Source organism: Cebus imitator, unplaced genomic scaffold (genome assembly GCF_001604975.1).
Source record: "Cebus imitator isolate Cc_AM_T3 unplaced genomic scaffold, Cebus_imitator-1.0 Scaffold575, whole genome shotgun sequence".
Classification (NCBI taxonomy): Eukaryota; Metazoa; Chordata; class Mammalia; order Primates; family Cebidae; genus Cebus; species Cebus imitator.
In genome coordinates this window covers 352,644-373,793 of record NW_016107890.1, presented here as the reverse complement: position 1 = coordinate 373,793, position 21,150 = coordinate 352,644, and the positions used below count along the sequence as shown (strand labels likewise).

Genomic DNA, 21,150 nt, shown 5'->3' with positions numbered 1-21,150 from the left:
GAGTTCAGTGGCAGGAACACTACAGTCTTGGCCTCTTGGGCTCTAGTGATCCTCCTATCTCAGCCTCCCAAGTGTAGCTGGGATTATAGACATGCACCACTATGCAGGGCTAATTTTTATATTTTTTGTAGAGACAGGGCTTTGTCATGTTGCCCAGGCTGGTCTTGAACTCCTGAGCTCAAGCGATCTTCCTGCCTTGGTCTCTCAAGGTGCTGGGATTACAGGCATGAGCCGCTGCACCTGGTTGATAGTAATTGCCTAGTACATATTAGTTATTATTCGTTTGTCATGAATTTTCTCTTTTCCTTTTAGTGAAGCCTGGTGTTCGGTACAGAGAATTGGGAAACATTATCCAGAAGCATGCCCAAGCAAATGGGTTTTCAGTTGTTCGAAGCTATTGTGGGCATGGAATCCACAAGCTTTTTCATACCGCCCCCAATGTACCCCACTATGCCAGTAAGTACTATCCAGAGATTTGGTACATGCTCACCATTTATTCAACAAATACTTACGCATTTAACAGTACCTACTATTCTGTATTCACTAGAGTTCTCTCTTAGCTATAATAGATAGATTCCCAAAATGTGTATTTGCTGAAATACAGTGCAAGTTCATATCTTACTCACATAATAGTCCAAGGCAGGTATGTTTGGTCACTGTGGGAGCCGGGCAGTTACTGTGTGACACAGGCTGTGTCATCTTCGACCTATGGCTTTCAACGTCACTTCGGAGTTGTCCTCCTGGTCAGTAGATGGTTGGGAGTGTGGAGGTTGAAGCTTGGAGGGATATGCTTGGGAAGTTTTAATAGCCTGGAATTGGCATAAATCACATTTATTTTCCGCTGGCAGGAATTCAGTTACATGGCTACATCTGAATACAAGGGAGGTGGGAAAACGTAATCTAGTTGAGTGTTATGGAAGAAAAGTAAACTTACTTAGGCAAACAATCAGCAGTCTGCCACAGGCCTAGCCATTACTGTTGTGATTCCTTAGGTGAAGTCAGTTCGTCTTGCTTGGTTTGAATGCTTAATGTGTGTCAGATACTGTAGTATTTGTTCTTATAAATAGAGGGGAATAAACAAAGTACCTTTCCTCAGATTGAGTGCCATGTGATATAATTACAATTGTGTAAGACAGCTAATGTCTTATAGAAACTTTTGCTGTAGGGAGAGAAGACATGTACAGGAATAAATCTGTTATTTAGTGCTGGAAATGAAAGCTGTCCACAGTAAGTGACCTAGGAAGGAACTTAGCACATATTTATTGAGCCACTGCTAGATAAACATTTTCATTTCCTTGTGATTAAATGGTAGGGAATGGTACCTACTGTAGAATTGTTATGAAGATTAAGTGAGATGATGCATAGAAAGCACTTAGAAATCTGCATGAAAACAGTACATGAAAAGCATTTTATGTTAATGTTTACAATGACAGTAATACGCATCATCTCATCTGATCATTGCAAGTCTATAGATAATTTCTTAGCCCTATTTTTTTTTAAAGCAACTCTGTGCTTACAGAGGAGGTAATTTACCTGCACAAGGTCACACGAACTAGTAATTAAATGCCAGATTAGCATTGATACCTGGGTTCTGTCTTGGTTCCTGAAGTCAATTTTTTCTCCCATACTTCATGCTGATGAGTAAGGACTGAAGAAATTTGGTGCTGGATGCTGGGGGAGAGCTAAAGAGTGGTTGAAGTTTTGGTTGGGTGGAAATGAGAAAAACCTTTCCAGTTGGAGGGGGAACATGAATAGGTGCTTCAAATAGAGGTGAACAGAGACAAGATAAGGTTGGCCGAGTTATATGTTAAGTACTAGCAGCAGGCAGTCCAGGTGTGCTGAATGCCAGACTGAAGAAAATTGACTTCTGTGTCAGAATCTTCAGAAATACTTTTGAGCAGAAGAATGGCATAACGAAGCTGATGTTTTGAGAAGGCTAATTTGGCAGTGGTGACTAAGATGGATTGCAGGTGGGAGTTATGAAGATAGTTGGCCTGATGGGCAGTTGTTGCTGTAGTTCAGGTGTGAGGTGGTAAAATCCTAGACATGGATAGTTGTGAAAAGAAAGTGAAATGAGTAAGCAACCTTTCTAAAGGAGAAGCTGGAGCAGTCCTTCAGAGCAGGGGTCCCCAACCCCTGGGCCGCAGGCAGGAACCGATCCATGGCCTATTAGGAGCTGAGCTGCACAGCAAGAGAGGAGTGGCAAGAAATCCAGGGTTACCACCAGAGCTCTGCCTCCTGTCAGACTGGCGATGGCATTAGATTCTCAGAGGAGTTTGAACCCTGTTGTTAACAGTGTGTGTGAGGGATCTAGGTTGCTCACTCCTTATGAGAATGTAATGCCTGATGATCTGAGTTGGAACAGTTTCATCCCAAAAACCATTCCCCAAGGCCTGTATCCCCGCAATCACCCTGGTCCGTGAAAAAATTCTATTCTATAAAACCGTCCCCTAGTGCAAAATAGGTTGGGGACTGCTGGTTTAGAACACTGGACCTAATGTGTGTGAATAAATAGTTATTAGCAGACCACCTAATTCTTTCTATTTAAGCTGTGAATCATGCTTGAAATTAAAGCTAGCAACAGAAAATAGGTAACTGACTTCATTCCTTCCTGTTAAACCCTGTAATCATCTGAATAATGCATTCCCTTTCACAGAATGCAAGGAGCTATTCTGGTTACAGTGAGGGGTGTGTATGTAAGAGTATGTGAAGGGGAGAGAATAAAAACAGACAGTCCCCTTACTTGCAGAGGCAATAATATTTGAGCTTAGATATGGATTTGAGTGAGAGAGAGACTGAAGACAGTAAAATTTATGGGAGAAGGGGATTTTGGTCAGTGGTTATAGTGTCAGCAAAATATGTTGGCACTGTTGTACAAAAGATGTCATGTGAGTTTCCTTTTAAAGCATTTAATTAGATATAAGAAACAATTATGAAAAAAGGAACAAGGACCAGGTATACTTGATACAGTTTTTTTTGGAGATGAGATCTTGCTCTGTCACCTAGGCTAAAGTATAGTGGTTTAATCATGGCTCACTGGAGCCTTGACCTCCCAGGGCTCAAGCAGTCCTCTTACCTCAGCCTCCTGAGTAGGCCACCATCCCTGGCAATTTTTATATTTTTGTAGAGGCAGGGTTTCTCCATGTTTCCCAGGCTGGTATCAAACTCCTGGGCTTAAAGCAGTCTGCTCACCTCAGCTTCCCAAGGAGCTGGGGTTACAGGCATGAGCCACCACACCCAGCCTTACATATTTTGAAATGTAAATATTCTCTGCTTTAGTTTGTAACTCTATATTCCTAACTCAAAAGAGAGACGAACCAGGAAATTATTGTGTAACATTTTTCCACTCCTTCTATGTAGGAGAAATCCTTGTTAGGTGAGAGTTTATTTGTTTCTATATTTGAGTCACTGGGTGGGAAGTAATGATGATAATACCCTACTCCAGGCCCTTGCAATACAGTGAATGTTGCAATAAAGCAAGTTATACGAAGTTTTTGGTTTCCCAGTGCATAAAAAAGTTATGTTTACACTATACTGTGGTCTGTTGTATGTGTAGTAACAATGCACAAACCTTGATGTAAAAATACTCTATTGCTAAAAAATGCCAACAGTCATCTGAGCTTTTAGTGAGTTGTAATCCTCTTGCTGGTGAAAGGTCTTCCCTTGATGTCCACTGACTGATCATGGTGGTGGTTGCTGAAGGCTGGGATGTGTATTAACATTCTCACATTGTTGGAAAGAAATTCCCAAATCTGGGTAATTTATAAAGAAAAGAGGCTTGGCTGGGCGTGGTGGCTCACACCTGTAATCTCAGCACGTTGGGAGGCTGAGGTGGGCAGATCACAAGGTTAAGGGATCGAGACCATCCTGGCCAACATGGTGAAACCCCCTCTCTACTAAAAATACAAAAATTATCTGGGCATGGTGGGGCACACCTGTATTTCCAGCTACTTGGGAGGCTGAGTTAGGAGAATCGCTTGAACCTGGGAGGTGGTGTTTGCAGTGAGCTGAGATTGCAGCACTGCACTCCAGCCTGACAACAAAGCGAGAATCCATCTCAAAACAAAAGAAAAAGAAAAGAGGCTTAATTGGCTCGTGGTCCTGCAGGCTATACAGGAGGCTTGGCAGCATCAGCTTCTGGAGAGGCTTCAGGGAACTTAATCATGGTGGAAGGCAAAGAGGGAGTGCGGTGTCTCACATGGTGGGAGCAGGAGCAAGAGAGCGCATGGGAGGAGGTGCCACACACTTTTAAACGGCCAGATCTTGTGACAACTCATTCACTATACAGTACCAAGGGAGGTGGTGCTAAACCAGTTCATGAGAACTCTGTCCCCATGATGTAGTCACTTTCCACCAGGCCTTACCTCCAACACTGGGAATTATATTTTAACATGAGATTTGGGTGGGAACACAGATCCAAACCATATCAGGGTGGTCGTGGCAATTTCTTGAAATAAGACAACAAAGCTTGTTACATTGATTGACTCCTCCTTTCATGAAGGATTTCTCTGTAGCTTGTGATACTGTTTGATAGCATTTTATCCACAGAACTTCTGTCAAAATCGGAGTCAGTTCTCTGAAACCCTGCTCAACCAAGTTTATGTAATGTTACCAACTAAGTTTATGTAATATTCTGTCTTTTGTTNTGTTTGATAGCATTTTACTCATAGTAGAGCTTCTTTCAAAACTGGGGTCAATCCTCTTAAACCCTGCTGCTGCTTTATTAATTTGATTTATGCAATATTCTAAATCTTTTGTTGTCATCTCAACAATGTTCACAGCATCTTCGCTAGAGTTAGATTCCATTTCAAGAAACTACTTTTGTGTTTATCCATAAGATGCAGCTACTCATCTGTTCAAGTTTCATCATGAGATTGCAGCAATCCATTTACATCCTCAGCCTCCATTTTTAATTCTGTTTCTCTTGCTCTTTCCACCACATCTGCGCTTACATCCTCCACTATGTTTCGAACCTCTCTTGGTCATCCAAAAGGGTTGAAATCACCTTCTGCTCAGCTCATGTTAATACTGATATTTGACTTCCTCATGCATTATGAATTTTCCTCCCATGAATCACAACTTTTTTGGTTTTTGTTTGTTTGTTTATTTGTTTTGAGATAGGGTCTCACTCTGGTTGCCAAGGCTGGAGTGCCGTGGCGTGATCTCGGCTCTCTGCAGCCTCCAACTCCTGGACTCAGGTGATTCGCCCACCTCGGCCTCCTAAGTAGCTGGCATTACAAGCGCGCACCACCATGTCCAGCTATTTTTTTTTTTTTGTATTTTTAGTAGAAACAGGGTTTCACTAGTTGCCCAGGCTGATCTTGAATTCCTGGACTCATACAATCCACCCGCCTTGGCCTCCCAGAGTGCTGGGATTATAGGTGTGTACCACTATGCCTGGCCTACAAATGTTTTTGCTGGCATCCAGAATGGTGAATCCTTTCAAGAAGGTTTTTCAGTTTACTTTTGTACAGATTCATTAGAGGAATCACTGTCTACAGCAGCCTTAGAAAATGTATTTCTCAAATAATAAGACTTGAAAGTCAAAATTCCTTCTTGATGCATGAGCTACAGAATAGATTCCATGTTAGCAGGCATGAAAACAACATTCATCTCCTTGTACATCTCTGTTAGAACTCTTGGGCAATCAGGTGCATTGTCAGTGAATAGTAGTATTTTGAGAGGAATCTTTTTCTCTGAGCAGTAGGTTTCAACAGCAGGCTTAAAATATTCAGTAAAACATGCTGTAAATTGAGGTGCTGTCATCCAGGCTTTGTTCTTCCATTTCTAGAGCACAGGCAGAGTAGATTTTGCTTCCTTCTTCAGGAATCTTAAGATTTGGGGAATGGTGGGTGAGCATTGGCTTTAACTTGAAGTCACAAGCTGTGTGATCCCCTAACAAGAAAGTCAGCCTTTCCTTTGAAGCCACGTATTGACTTCTCCTCTCTAGTTAGAAAGTCCTAGGTGGCATTTTCTTCCTTTAGAAGGCTGTTTTGATCTGCATTGAAAATCTGTTAGTATAGCCACCTTCATCAATTATTTTAGCTATATCTTCTGGCTAATTTGCTACAGTTTCTACATCAGTACTTGCTGCTTCACCTTGCACTTTTATGTAATGGAGATGGATTATTTAAACCTCATGAGCCAGCCTCTGCTTACTTTCAACTTTTCTTCTGAAGCTTTGTCACCTCTTTTAGCCTTCATAGAATTGAGAGTTAGTCCCTTGCTCTAGATTGGGCTTTGGCATAAGGGAATGTGTGGGTTGTGTGATCTTCTATCCACACCATTCAAGCTTCGTCCATAACAGCAATAAGACTGTTGTACTTTCTTTGCATTTGTGGCTTCAGTGGAGTAGTGCTTTCAGTTTCCTTCAAGAACTTTCCCTCTGCATTCACAACTTGGCTTAACTTTTTGGCACCAGAGACATAGCTTTTGGTCTGTCTAGGCTATTGACCTGCCTTCTTCATTATGTTTAACTATTTCTAGCTTTTGATTCAAAGTGAGAGACATGTGACTCTTCCTTTCAGTGGAATACTTAGAGGCCATTGTAGGGCTATTAAGTGGCCTAATTTCAGTATTGTGTTTCAGGGACTAGGGAGGCCTGAGGAGAGGGAGAGAGAAGGGGGTCAGGTTGGTGGAGTCGTCAGAATACACATAAACATTTATTAGGTTTGCTGTCTTACATGGGCACAGTTTGTGGTGCCCCAAAACAATTAAAATTGTAACATCAAAGATCATCTATCACAGATCACTATAACTGATAAAATAATAATGAGAATGTTTGAAATATTGTGAAAATTGCCAAATTGTGACATAGAGACATGAAGTGAACATGTACTGCTGGAAAAATGACATTGCTAGACTTGCTCAATGCAGGGTTGCCACAAACCTTTAATTTATTTAAAAAAAAAAAAAAAACAACCAGTAGCTAGCTGGATGTGGTAGCTCATGCCTCTAATTCCAGCACCTTGGGCAGCTGAATCAGCCTGATCACTTGAGGACAGGAGTTCAAGACCAACCTGGCCAACATGGTGAAACCACGCTTCTACTAGAAATACAAAAATTAGCCGGGCGTGGTGCACATGCCTGAAGTCCCAGCTTACTCAGGAGGCTGAGGCAGGAGGATCACTTGAACCTCAGAGTTTGGAGGTTGCATTGAGCTGAGATCATGCCACTGTGCTCCAGCCTGGGCAACAGAGCAAGACTCCGCCTCAAAAAAAAAAAAGTGAAAGAAAAAGAAAAGCAGTGTCTGTGAAGCACAATACAGTGAAGTGCAATAAAACAAGATGTGCCTGCATATTACAGTCATTCTGTGAGAGACTATAGATTAGGCACAGATTTTTCCAAAAGTACCTAACATAGTGTCTGCAATAATACAGTCACTCAGATAATGTATATTTGTTGAGTGAGGTATTTTGGGAAACTGAAACTTTAGTCAGTATAAAAATTATTGAGAGATATTGTACATGTTGGTTTAGTCTTTAAAATCCAAAGTGTTTTTGAACTGATAGCCTGTCTCAATTCTGATTAGCCACTTTTCAAGTACTTTATAGCTATGCATGTCTAATGCTGCCATATTGGACAGCAGAGTTCTAGATTCTTTCCTTTTTACTTTCTGTGACACCACACTGACATTCTTGACATTTTCTTTTTGGTTTCTCCAAGGGAATACAGACCAGTTCTGAATAATTAAGCACGTCATTTTGAGAGAAAGTTTGTGAGTTTAGAAATTAAAAGTCAAATGTTTCTTTTTCTTTTTTTTTAATGACCTTAGGATTTTATAGCAGTTTAGAAACTCCAGATTTGAAACCTGCGGTAAGTGTAGTTTGGCAATACCTAAGATAGTCGAAAGCAGCACAATAGCTATTCATCTGGAAAGTTATTCAGGAATATACATGTGTAGGAAAGAGGACAGTTTAGCTGAGAAAGCCTCAACTGGAGGGGAAATTTGCCATTCATTACCAAAGTTGTGGATCAGAACAACCGCTCAGAGGAACCCTGAAAAGCCCATGTATTAGCCATCTGGTGGTCAGGTTGGGCATTGCAGTCATTCACTTAGCTGATAGCCTTATTAGGTTTTAACGCTGAATTTAAATTAGTTCTCCATTTTTGTCTTAAGCCTGTTCTTAGTTTTAATATTTTTGGTCTTTTTGAGGGGTATGGCAGGTCTGGTCACTGTAATTTATTGTTGTATTTCTCATGATGATCCTGAAAAAAAACTTGTATTAATGAACTTGGACAAAGAAACTAAAAAGTATTTGGAGAGAGAAATGGAGTTTGCTTTTTTGCTTTCAGTTAAAAAAGAATGATCTTCCCAGTTTTGTTTTTTTTTTTTGAAGTAGAGTCTCCCTCTGTCACCCAAGTTGGAGTGCAATGGTGCGATCTCAGCTCACTACAACCTCCGTCTCCTGGTTTCGAGTGATTCCCTGCCTCAGCCTCTTGAGTAGCTGGGATTTCAGCTGCACGCCACCATGCCCAGCTAATTTTTGTATTTTTAGTAGAGACAGCGTTTCACCGTGTTGGCCAGGCTGGTCTCAAACTCTTGACCTGCCTCAGGTGATCCACTCGCCTTGGCCTCCCAAAGTGCTGGGATTATAGGCTTGAGCCACCACCCCAGGCCTATTTTTTTTAAAGTAGGTTTAAAAAGGTTAGTGTGCATAGACTTTGTTCTTCTTTGAAGATGAGAAAAAGACAATAGCTTGTAAAACGTTATGAAAATTATGTAGTTTCCATGCACTGTGCCCCTGTGTACAAACACATACATCCCCCCGCAAGCGGTGGGAAATTTTTGGCATAATCTGAAACGTCTGTCATTCTCCTTGAATTTTTCTACCTGGTTGAGTTGTGGAACTCTTGGCTCTGTGATTGCAATTCTAGTCATGAGGTAATAGAAATCAAGTCTCTTTTCTTTTATTCTTTGTTTTTATTTGCCACTTTTCTTTTTATAGAAGCGATATCATATCTGAAAGCAGCCTACAAATATTTATTTTCCTACAGAACACATAAGCATAATGAAATGTTCCTAGGACAATATGTATACCATATTAGATGGCTACCAGTATAATACCTGTTTGTTAAACTTTAAGAAAGGGTTAATTTGAATTGTTTACTCTTTCTAGTTACTGTTCAACAGTACACTGTTGGTTTTGCTACCTTCTGAGTTTTTTTTTTCTTTAATTTCAGAAAATAAAGCAGTTGGAGTGATGAAGTCGGGCCATGTATTTACAATTGAGCCAATGATTTGTGAAGGTGAGAAAAAAGGATGCCGTGACATTCTTTAATTGAATTTATATGTGTTTTAGGTTATTCATCATGTCAGTGGTCTCTTCTGCCCACTTGATTTTTGCTTTCTACTCCCTATCCCCTCTCAAACTTGATTCAGTGTCATGTGGAGAACTGAAAATTGTGGGGGTTAGCAAGAACAACATGGTTTCTGTGTGGTAATCTGTCAGGAGATGCTGAAGTGCTTGAATCCTGGTTGATTTTCATGAAGATCATATCAGAAGGTGTATTGTAATAATGAGGCACCCAGGTCAAGTCTGTGTGGATTTTCTTGCTTGATGTAGGAGAAGGAAGAGGAAGGAACAAAGTAGAGCATTTGTTGAGCTACCCAGTTTGAGGTAGGCATGATTATATGATTTAATTCTTCATAATTTATAAGGTAGGTGTTATTCCCATTATACAAAGTAGGAAACTGGTCCTTGAAGAGGGTAAGTAGCTTGCCTGTAACTTAGCTCATTACCTGGCAGAATTTGTCAGACTCGGCTCATGAGCTGCTGTAACCCTTCATGGTCTGCACTCATGTTATCACGTAGCATCATATAGCTATTGTGGGGAAACACACCAAGGACACACTTGGCTCTGGCAGCCTCCCCACTGTTGTCCTTCCCTCCAGTCAGGCTTGTAGCAGTGATAGGAGACGTGGAGTCATGATTGGGGCTCCTCACTGAGATTTTCAGAGTGATTCTAATAATAGAGCTTTCTGGTTAGGGGATGCAAAGTGAGGCAGTAGCAGTAGAGCTTGTGTGTCCTGAGCCCTGTATTAAAGGATACTCTCTCTCTGGAACCTTCCAGACTTTTTATAAACCAGTCTTGGAAATGACTGCCATATTCTCTTTCTTAGAAGTGATTCACTGAATCCAGCCCACACTCAAGGGGAGCAGGAGCTCACACAAGGCCATGCGTGCCAGGAGGGTGGGGATCACTGAAGTCACTTTAGAGGCTGCCTTAAGCTGATTTCTTACTGCCTTTTCTGTAAAATGAAAATTAGAATCCCTGTCTTGCCAACTCCCAAGGCTGCTATAAGAACTGAGACGATTTGTGTGAACATAAAGTACTTTGTATAATTTAAAGGACTGCACAAATGTAAAGTTTTTGTCATGCCCTTGTAATAAGGATAAAGTTCTGATCGTGTGCAACCAGTTGTAAATATGGTAAGTATTTAACAGTGAAAAGAAAGACCGTGGGAGGAAAGGGTCATTTTGGCTACATATTTCCATTAACTGTCACCTGGCTGATGAGCCATGATGTAGTATTTTCAGTAAGCAAATAACTTTCTATACACCCAGCACAGGTAATTAATCATCAAATTATCTCAGGTATACTTTAGTATAACTCAGCTAGATTAAATCCCAGCTCTGGAATAGAAAGTCTCAAATCTGCAGGAGAATTTCCTCAGAATAGCCAAATATATTTAACTTGCCATTACTAAAAATCCTGTTTTATCAGATCACAATAGAATCATAGTAGTGGTGTTTTAAATCTGTTGGTATAAAGGCCATTGCACTGAAAAACATCTGTTTACTCATCTTTAGGTGCTTGATGAGGTATGAGTTAACTTTTTTAGGCTGCCTCGTATTTTCTTTTTATCCTGGGATTTAATATTGCACAAAAGTAGTTTACTTCACTACAGAGTTTATGTTCTAGGATTTGTCTGTCTGAGTCAGTGAGTCCTTGAAGTAATATATTTCACCTAAAGAGTATTCAAAATAAAAGTATTGATTTTTTTTTTTTAACATCTAATTTTGAAACAAGAAAGCTCTGCAAATATACCTTTTACAGTAGGATTTCGAATTGCCTTTCTCATTCCACCTCTGCTTCACATTCTCTTGGGCCTTTGCTTTCTGCTTTCCCTCCTTGTGCCCCCTTCACCCCCTTTCCTGCCTTTCCCTGAGTTTTCTTTCATGGCCTCCCAGATTCTTTCACTGTCCCTTAGCTTCCCTTCTCTGGTTTCAGCTCCTATCCAGACCATTCTGCTTCATATTTTTCTTATCCTCTCATACCAGTCTTTCTCTTTGTCCCTCTTCTGGTTCCAGAGATAGAGTTCACAAAAATTTCACTGTAAAATCTGTTCTCACCATCTGTTTGTGTGCCTACCATTTTGAAATTATATCAGGAATTGAATGCCATAATGAAACTATAAACACGTGATTTCCTTCACAATATATGCTGACTATGGTTTTGTCAGATGCCAAAGTTATACTTGGAAAGAGCTAACTTCATTAAGTTCTTTTTCTTTCCAATATTTATTGTAAAATATACATCTCAGTCATTTTTAAATGTACAGTTTAGTGTTATTAAATACATTCATAATGCTGTGTACCCACCACCACCATCCATCTCCAAAAGCCTTTCATCTTGTAAAACTGAAACTCAACCCATTAAACACTCCCTTCCCATTCCTCTCTACTCCCAGCCCTTGGCATCCACCGTTCTGCTTTCTATCTCCATGATTTTGACTATGTTACTCTACCTCATATAAGTGGAATCATTAAGCATGTGCCTTTTAGTGACTGGCTTATTTCACTTAGCATTATGACCTCAAGGTTCATTTGTGTTGTAGCATATTGCAGAATGTCCTTTTAAAAAAATTTGATATTTTAAAATTGACAATTATTATACATATTCATAGGGTACGTAGTGATGCTTAGATACATATAATGAAACATATAATTAAAGTTTATACTCAAAGTCTTGATTGGTATCAAGGTGTTGTCTAAAATGAAATCAAGCACCTTTATTTTGGAAATTCCATCTTGATTTGATATTTGGGATATATAAAAAATGTGATTGTAATACATCTGAAGAAATTTAAACATCAGACATACTGAAGACCAAAATGAAGTTGGAAAGGCATTTAGCTCAAACAATTGGCGTGTGAATAAGGATCTTAGTAGTGAATTTTCTACTTGGTTTTCTTCTTGATAGAGTTCATTTAGAAAACTGAGTGATTGAATTAAGAAATTGTTTTTGTTTAAGGTGGATGGCAGGATGAAACCTGGCCAGATGGTTGGACCGCGGTGACAAGAGATGGAAAGCGGTCTGCTCAGTTTGAGCACACCCTCCTGGTCACGGACACTGGCTGCGAAATCCTAACCCGGCGACTTGACAGTGCACGGCCTCACTTCATGTCTCAATTTTAATTCTTCCAAGATGGCACATCTCAGTGATATCTTCTTACTGTGCTATGCATTTTATTGAGAGTACAGAAAGGAAGAGGAACCTTTTTTTTTATCACTCGTTTTGTTTTGACTGTAGATACGAAAGGACTACAGCATTTGATGTGTGTCCTCAAGAACTTGACTTGGGTCTGAAAAAACTGAGAAGAATAAAGGAAACCTTGCTGAACTCTTCAGCCCCCTCCCCCTGCACACCTGTTTTCTCATTTGCCCTTTGAGCACTTTTACTTAAACTTGCTTCTAGTTGCTTTTACCACTGCCACAAAATGGCCATCAAGAGCCAGCTGCTTTCCGGGTGAACATTGGAAATGAAAATCCTTGAACCTTTAGCAATATATGTTGCACCAGATTTTTTAAATTATATATATGGAAATATATATGTATACATTTTAAATTCCATATACATAATTACCAAGCACTATGAGACCCAGGTTTGTGTTGGTTCTGCTCTGACAGGTTTATATGCTCTCACAAATGGATCCACAGTTTGCAGTGATTTAATTCCTGGTTGGGATTTGGCCTCACCTCTCCCCCATGCAAACGATTTACACTTGTAATTGTGCATAGGGAAGCACTCACCCAATGAGACTTTCTCCAATGTGGACTCTGTGTGTGTCAGTGAATGAATGTAGTAAAATTCACTTTGGAAGGTTATCAAGCTTTTTAAAAATCTAGTTTATGGCAAAAATAGCCGTTTTCCAAGTGGTAGCTGACTGTTTGTTGCAGGGCATGAGAATTTTCATAATACACTGCTATTTCAGACCTCTGTTTGGTCAGAAATGGAAAAGAAAAAGCCCCCTTTCTTCCCTTTTCTGTTTTACTTCAAGGGCATACCCTGGAGGTGATCAGAGAAGGGGGGATGCATTGTGGCAGAGGATGGGGAAAGAGTTCTAAACTGTCTCCAGCCCAGGAGCTCAAGTGGGCTATTTAACGTTTAGTAAGTAAGCGTGATAGTGATGAGAAAGGAACTTTGTGTACTGTAACCTTGCAGTAGAGACACAGCTGTCCTTGGTGTGCTGAAATACACCTCACCTTTACATAGTTGGGAACCTCAGTAGAAATGACCTCAGCTGCCCAATATCTGTGTTCCTTTCAGCAGTTGTTTAAGTAGGAGTGTATCAATGAAGACATATCAGATCATGAAGTCATTGTCATTAGAGCGTACTTGATTACTGGGCATCCTTGTAATATAATTTCATACCACTGACACATTATACTTGTAAGAGAACATCTTTCCCAGAGTGCCTCAGACCTTATTGCTTTAAAATATAATGTTTTCATTACTTTTATTATTTTAATGATTTAGTAAAGTTGACTGAATCTGGTATAGACTTTTGGGGGTATGTGTGTGAATTTTTTATCAAACTGTAATATTTGTGAATGGAATGCCTTGCAATATGAATGTTAATATAATGTGTAAAGGGAGATTAAAAAGTTTGAATGATTATCCCACCATGTAGTCATTAACTTTGCTGCATTTCTTTGGGATTTCAGAGGGAAATGGTGGGAATGGGAAGGCTGTTTGATAATCTAAAATAAATTCACAACCATTTGAGTAGTAATGCTTTTTCAGCTGTAATGGCTATACGTAAACTCAGCAGAGCACCAACAGCATTTGAGATGCAACCATATTTGTGAGAGCTTTTAAGGCAGAATGCTGAATATTAGGGGAGCATTTTATGTGCTGATTGTGGAATTAACAATGTGGACTTATTCAGTGTCTGTCCTTAGAAGCTAAGCTCAAGGAAAAAAGATACTGGTGGTGCGAGAGTTTTGGTTAAAAGATAAAACACCACACTGGTGACAATGCTTTTCTTGATTTTAAAACAATATGGGCTCTAAGTCTAATTGCATATATCTAATTACAAATCTTCATTGGATTTAGGTGACAAAACATCTAGTTTCATCATTCTGCCACCTTTTTACAAAATAAGTCAGCTTGGTGTGTGAGCCTGCAACACAAGCTACTCAGGAGAATAAGGTGGGGGAATTGCTTGAGCCCAGGAGTTCAAGGTTACACTGAGCTATGATTGTGCCACTACAGCTGGGTAGAGAGTGAGACCTCATGTCAAAAAAAAAAAAAAAGGATTAACTTCTTTTTTTACATTAACCTTTAGAATCTTTCTTTTTTCCTGTCAGAAACATGATCTTCATTTTATGTCTTTTGTTGATAAAATGGATTAACCAACACCTTTATACCACTTGCACCCATATATCTTAAATGGCAAGAGGAGGTGAGGCGGTTTAGGAATTTGCCTCATTCCTCAGTTCTTTAATGACTAGAGTTTTCATTGGATTTGGTTAAAACAGAGCAGGATGCTCTCATTTGCTTAACTTCTGCTCATTGGTATCTGTAAGTGATTTCTTTCTTGTTTTTCCCTGCTTTAAAAATTTTTTTTTATCTCCAACTTTTTATATTGAAAACTTTCAAATTATAGAATAGTTGAAAGTATAGTGAAATAATCATATCCTTTACCTTTAACAATTGTCATTTTGTCACCTTTGCTTTATCTCTGTATAAGCACTTTTCTTTTGAAAGAAGGAACATTGTACTTCACCCTGTCAGCTTGTATCTCGTAACCTAAGGACATTCTTTTACATGATCATAATTAATTAGAAATTTAATACCGATACAGAATTATCTAATGTATAGTACATAAACTAATTTTCCCCAAAATGTTTTTAAACGCTGTTAAACCCATGGCATTTTGTTGTCATGTATCTCTAGTCTCTCTCTCTCTCTTTTTTTTTTTTTTTTTTTTTTTTTTTTGGAGATCAGAGTTTCACTCGTCACACAGGCTGGAGTGCAGTGGCACAATCTTGGCTCACTGCAACCGCTGCCTCCTGGGTTCAGGCGATTCTTCTGCTTCAGCCTCCTGAGTAGCTGGGACTACAGGTGCCTGCCACAATGTCGGCTAATTTTTGTATTTTTAGTAGAGATGGGGTTTCACCATGTTGGCCAGGCTGGTCTCAAACTCCTGACCACTGTTGATCCACCTGCCTCGGCCTCCCAAAATGCTGGGATTACAAGGGTGAGCCACGGCACCTGGCCTTAGTCTTCTTAACTCTAGCAGCTGCGTCTGATCCATTGAAGCGAGGATCTTTTGCTGATCCGTGGTGGCAGATACCAAGAAAATTATGCACGGGCTTTTATTTGAATTCATCAGCTGTTAGTGTATTTTGTGTGTGGCCCGAGACAGTTACTCTTCCAGTGTGGCCCAGGGAAGCCAACAGGTTGCACACCTGTGCTAGAGTAACCAACACCCGTGCTAGAGTAATTCTCACACCTTTTTTGATGTCTTATGAAATGGATACTTGAAAAATCAGATTAGTTTACAAAAGTCCATTTGATTATTCCTCATGAGGATAGATTGAGGATAAACATCTTGGTGGAAGACTACAGAGATGCCAGTTGTATGCCCCATTTATTGTACAACATGAGGTACATAATGTTCTTGGCACCTTATTGCTGATGTGAAGTTTGATCACTTGGTGTTTGTCAGGATTTTTCACTGTAAAAATACTTTTTTTCTTAAGCAGATAGCTGGGAGATTAATATTTGCTCATTTGCTTGATGCTACAAGATAGACATAAAATTGTTTCAAAATTATTACACCAAAATCACTGCTAACAATAAAGTATGTAATTTCTTTGTGATTCTTTTTTTCTTAGAACATATCATTTGAAGTAATTTAGATCTTTAAATTGTATTCTGAATTTCATAAACCATGGGCTGCTTTTTAACAATGAATGCAGTGAATCTTGGGAGCAAAAAATACAGTAGGGGAGGATATTTTAGTGGTCTGAAAGTTAGAAATACTGGAACTGTTTGAGACGGTGTAGTAAGATTCTGCCTACATTTGATGGCATTTAACTTTTACCAAGCTCTCTAGCTATAAGAGGAGCAAATTATACCACTTGTAAATTATGCCACACTTGTGGCAGTGTGGCTCGTTTTCCAACTTCATTAGAACATAACATCTAGACGTTCATATCTTAGGAACAAATTGTAGCCTTCATAACAGGCTGCATTAGGCTAAAACCTATGAAAATTGTGTTTTGTTCTGTTTTAAAAATCGACACCTAAAGAAAGGTGAGTTTAGCACATAGTCTATGTATGGAAACTCTCTGGCCCTCTTGTTGCAGCCTTCTCTTGTCTTCCTTTTGGTGCTAAGTAGGAAAAAGAGAAAAATAGTTTGTATTTATTTGGATGTTTGCAAGATGATGCAGGAATAAGGTGGCCCTGTCTATCTGCTGCTTTTCATTTTGGGGACTGTGGGTGAGCAACAGCAGAACTGTCTATACATAGCGAGTCTGGTTATTTTTGAAAAAATGTTGACACTGGTATTTTACTAGAATAGTCCAAAAAGTTCATATGTGAAGCACTCAAGGACGTCCTATAAAAATTTTCACATCACTATTGTGCTTGTTAGTCGTTCACAGTATTTTAATAGTTTTTTTTGTTGTTGTTGCTGTTCCCCAGGCTGGAGGCAGTGGTATGATTATGGCTAACTGCAGCCTTGACCTCCTGGGCTCAAGCAGTCCTCACACCTCAGCTTGCCAAGTAGCTAGGACTACAAGCATGTTCCAACACATCTGATTATTACTATTTTTTTTTTTTTCTATAGAGACAGGGTCCCACTATGTTGCTCAGGCTGGTCCTTGAACTCTCGGCCTCGAGTGATCCTCCCACTTTGGCCTCCCAAAGTGCTTTGGATTACAGGCATGGGCCACCACACCTGGCTGATTTCTACAATTTTTAAATTGATTCTATGGCTAGGAGAACAAATCACCACATTCTCTATGGCAGTCCCCTATTTGTTCAGTGATGTGACAACTACCAACTGTTTTATTCTATATAGAATGACTTGCTGTAAAGCAAATTTGTCTTATTTCAGTAGTAGGGTCAGAGATCACCAGACAATCCAGGGAAGAATTTTTTTAACTTAAATCTGAATTTGAGCCCTGGATGATTCTGAGGAAACAATGCCAGCGATAAGAACATGTAGTATTAACATGTAGATTAGAGATCAATGTATTTTAAAGCGTGTTGTGCTGTTTCATCTTGCTTAACATTATCTCAATATTTTTGGCAGTCAAGAGTACATGTTTAAACCGGAGGTAATTCCATGGTGAGTTATCACTCCTTTCTTGAAAGGAGCATGTGCATATTTCTCTTATACATAAGGAATTCTGATATGATGTCCAGTTTGATAAAAATCAGTCTGCTTAAGAGCCCATTATGCTGCTTTGTCACCGTAACGTTCCACCAAAAGAAATCTTGTATGATGGAGGATTTGCACATCCTTGTTCACTTGGTAGTTGTTTCTTAAAGACACAATTGCCTTGGTATAGTTCTATGCAACTATTATCTAAATAGCTGTTTATACAGTACTTAATAAAATGTTTTCCAAATGTGTTTGTGGTAAACTTTTTCTAAAAGGTATTTGCTAACAAAGAATTTGATCTTGTATGTGAACTGAAAAAAATTGGCCGAAACCAGTTAGTCAACAAAGTGTGTCTGTAGGCCCAAATAACTAATTGTACTTAGGACTTTGATCATCAGCCCGCTTGGCAGATTGGTAGCCAGACAGAAAAATTCTGAAGCATTCTGTGCATATAAAATACGTTTCCCCTTACCTGAGTCTTTTGATAATTACCAGCTAAGTAAAATTTTCCATTCAAATGGGATGAACAGAAATAGTGCTATGTATACTTTTGTGGAGCCATCTTTGTTAGGTGTAATGTACACGTTGACTGGCTCCACTGTAGTAAAGTCTACCGTTTTTTCCATACCTCCATCCCAAATGACCTCGTCATCCCATACTTTCTACTCTATGTGTTCGTTCCGTGTGAATAAAGAACTTGTCCCATGTCAAACATGCCTGTAAATGGACTGTCTCCAGTATCAGTAGGTAGGTTAAATAGAATAGCGAAACATGCTAAAAATGGCAATGCAGGAAATACTTGAAATTTTTATATATTTCCAATTAAAGATAATAAAGATGCTTAAGTTCCTTACATGGAAAAATTTTAGATTGTTTAAAAAATTTTTACTAGCTTTAACCAAATATACAGTGGAAGTTAATATCCATCTGTATTGCAGTTATATAGCTCTTGTCCAAAAAAGCAGCTTAAAGATACTTTTAAAAGTTTTCCAACAATAAGTTATTATGTATTTCAAAACAGCTAAAAGAGCAACTTTGGAATGTTCTTTTAGAAATGATCATTGAGGTGATGGATATTTCAGTTACTCTGATTTGATCATTATACATTGTACGTATATGTCAATATCATGTGCCCCATAAGTATGTACAACTATTAAGTATCAATTTAAGAAATTTCCTAACAATACTTCCAAAGTGGTTGAATCCCAATTTTGGACAACCAAGGTAGATTTGCTGACATGCACTTATTGAATAGGTTTTGGATTTTTTTTTTTTTTTCGACTGAGTCTCACTCTCCACCCAGGCTGGAATGCAGTGGCACGATCTTGACTCACTGCAACCTCTGCCTCTGAGTTCACGTGATTCTCCTCCCTCAGCCTCCCAAGTAGTTGGAATTACAGGTGTGTGCCACCATGCCCAGCTAATTTCTTTATTGTTAGTAGAGACAGGGTTTCACCATGTTGGCCAGGCTGGTCTCGAACTCCTGATCTCAAGTGATCCACCTGCCTTGGCCTCCCAAAGTTCTGGGATTACAGGCGTGAGCCATGGCGCCCAGTAGTTTTAGCCCTATGCTTTATTTATACTTTGTCCCCAAAACTATTTGGTTCCTCAACATACATAACATCATCGATTCCATTCACGATGATGTATTAAAATTACCTTAAAAAGAAAGACTTGATCGGTCATGGTGGCTCACACCTGTAATCCCAGCATTTAGGGAGGCCCAGGTGGGTGGATCACCTGAGGTCAGGAGTTCAAGACCAGCCTGGCCAACATGGTGAAACCCCATCTCTACAGAAGTACAAAAGTTAGCCAAGCATGGTGGCGTGTGCCTGTAATCCCAGTTACTCAGGAGGCTCAGGTGGAAGAATCGCTTGAACCTGGGAGGTGGGGGTTGCAGTGAGCTGAGATCATGCCATTGCACTCCAGACTGAGCGACAGAGTGAGACACTGTCTCAAAACAAAAACAACTTGACAACTATAGTCAAGTCTCATGATCCAGGAGTTCTAATAGTAAAGATTTTGTAAAGTTGATTTTTACTGTTTTTGTCACAGGGTTTCACTCTGCCACCCAGCTTAAGTGCAGTGGTGCAATCACAACTCACAGCAGCTTCACCCTTCCAGGCTCAAGCACAGATTTTGTAAAAGTGATTCTTTATACTAGANAAGAAACAGTTGTGCTTTCAGCCAGGAAATGCTAATACTAAACTTAATCAGCTGGCTCAAGAGTATGTACTTAGCTGTGCCAGAAATGAAAAGTAAATTCAATAATCGGCTAGCTCTAAGAACTGGATTAGTATTTTAATCTTTTTTTTTTTTAAACAGGGTCTCACTCTGTTGCACAGGCTGTGCAGTGTTGCGATCATGGCTCACTGCAATCTCGGCCACCAGGGTTTAAGCGATCTTCCAAACTCGGCCTCCCAAGTAGGTAGGACCACAGGCAACGTGCCACCATACCTAGCCAATTAAAAATAATTTTTTTTTTTTCTAGAGATAAGGTCTCACTATGTTGCCCAGGTTGGTCTTGAACTGAGGCCAGGTGATTCTCCTACACTGGACTTTCAAAGTGCTGGGATTACAGTTGTGAGCCACTACACTTGGCCTATTTTAATATCTTAAAACTGCTTTACATTTTCCTAGTGGCGAACCTAAAAATGTTTGCCATTGCATTTCATGTGTATCTCGTGTAGTATGAGAAGAAAAGTGAAGGGAATAAGAGCTTTAGGAGTTATTAGCTCTCCTCCAACTGTTTTATTATTGCAGTTGCCAACAGGATACTTTTGTTCCTAGAAGGCTGGGCTACACCAAAGATTAGAAGCACATTTCCTACAGGTGGAGTAGAAGCTAGTTTTAATTTCTCCTTCTTTCCAGTTCACTTAGGATAATAGTTTAGGCCCTCGTGTCTCCAGCCCTCTAGTTACAACAGGAGGGAAGCTGTACTACATTGTCGGGCACTTCAAATGCACCCAAGTTCTGAAAAAGGAAAGTCCTGATCATAGCTACCAGTTTCCCACTTTTCAATCAATAACATATTGCTCTTTCACACAATCCTGTGACAGCATTTAAACCATATCAATAAATTTAAAAAGCATATAGCGTCAATCCAACCAAAAGATACTTGCATGGTAAACGTGATGCACTGATACAGAGTCTAAAATACGCTATCGTGGAGAAAAAAGGGCACAGAATAGTGTGGACAGTATTCCTTTTGTGTAATTTTAAAGGATATGCTATTGTGTGCATAGAAGCGCCTGAGAAAATACATAGGACACCTAACAGTGATCACCCATTTTTTGAGAAGTATATAGCTTTTCTCATTATGTAATTTCCTGACAATCTGTATTTTCTAACCCTTAGGCATACTGCATTCATAAATTTATTTTTATGTCAGGAATTATCAGGATGGTAAGATCCTGAACCCCTTTTGTCTGTGTCTTTATACTTCTCAGGATTAAATAAATGTCACTGCCACCAGGAAGATTTACATATGCGACTACATTAAAACTTTGTTCAACAAAATACCA

General features: G+C 39.5%; 1 protein-coding gene across 3 annotated transcripts in view; it reads left to right on the top strand.

The window, feature by feature from the left end:
• METAP1 (methionyl aminopeptidase 1) overlaps positions 1–13,910 on the top strand; it is a 53,075-nt gene extending 39,165 nt beyond the window's left edge. For 2 of the 3 annotated variants that reach the window (XM_017516191.2, XM_017516190.2), the window contains exons 9-11: positions 313–456; positions 9,184–9,249; positions 12,259–13,910. In XM_017516191.2, coding sequence (XP_017371680.1) covers positions 313–456; positions 9,184–9,249; positions 12,259–12,422 — 374 coding nt within the window. In that variant the 3' untranslated portion in view covers positions 12,423–13,910. Of the gene's footprint in view, positions 1–312; positions 457–9,183; positions 9,250–9,382; positions 10,211–12,258 lie in introns of those variants that run through there. The other variant, XM_017516192.2, reaches the window with a different exon arrangement.
• The last annotated feature ends 7,240 nt before the right edge of the window (positions 13,911–21,150 follow it).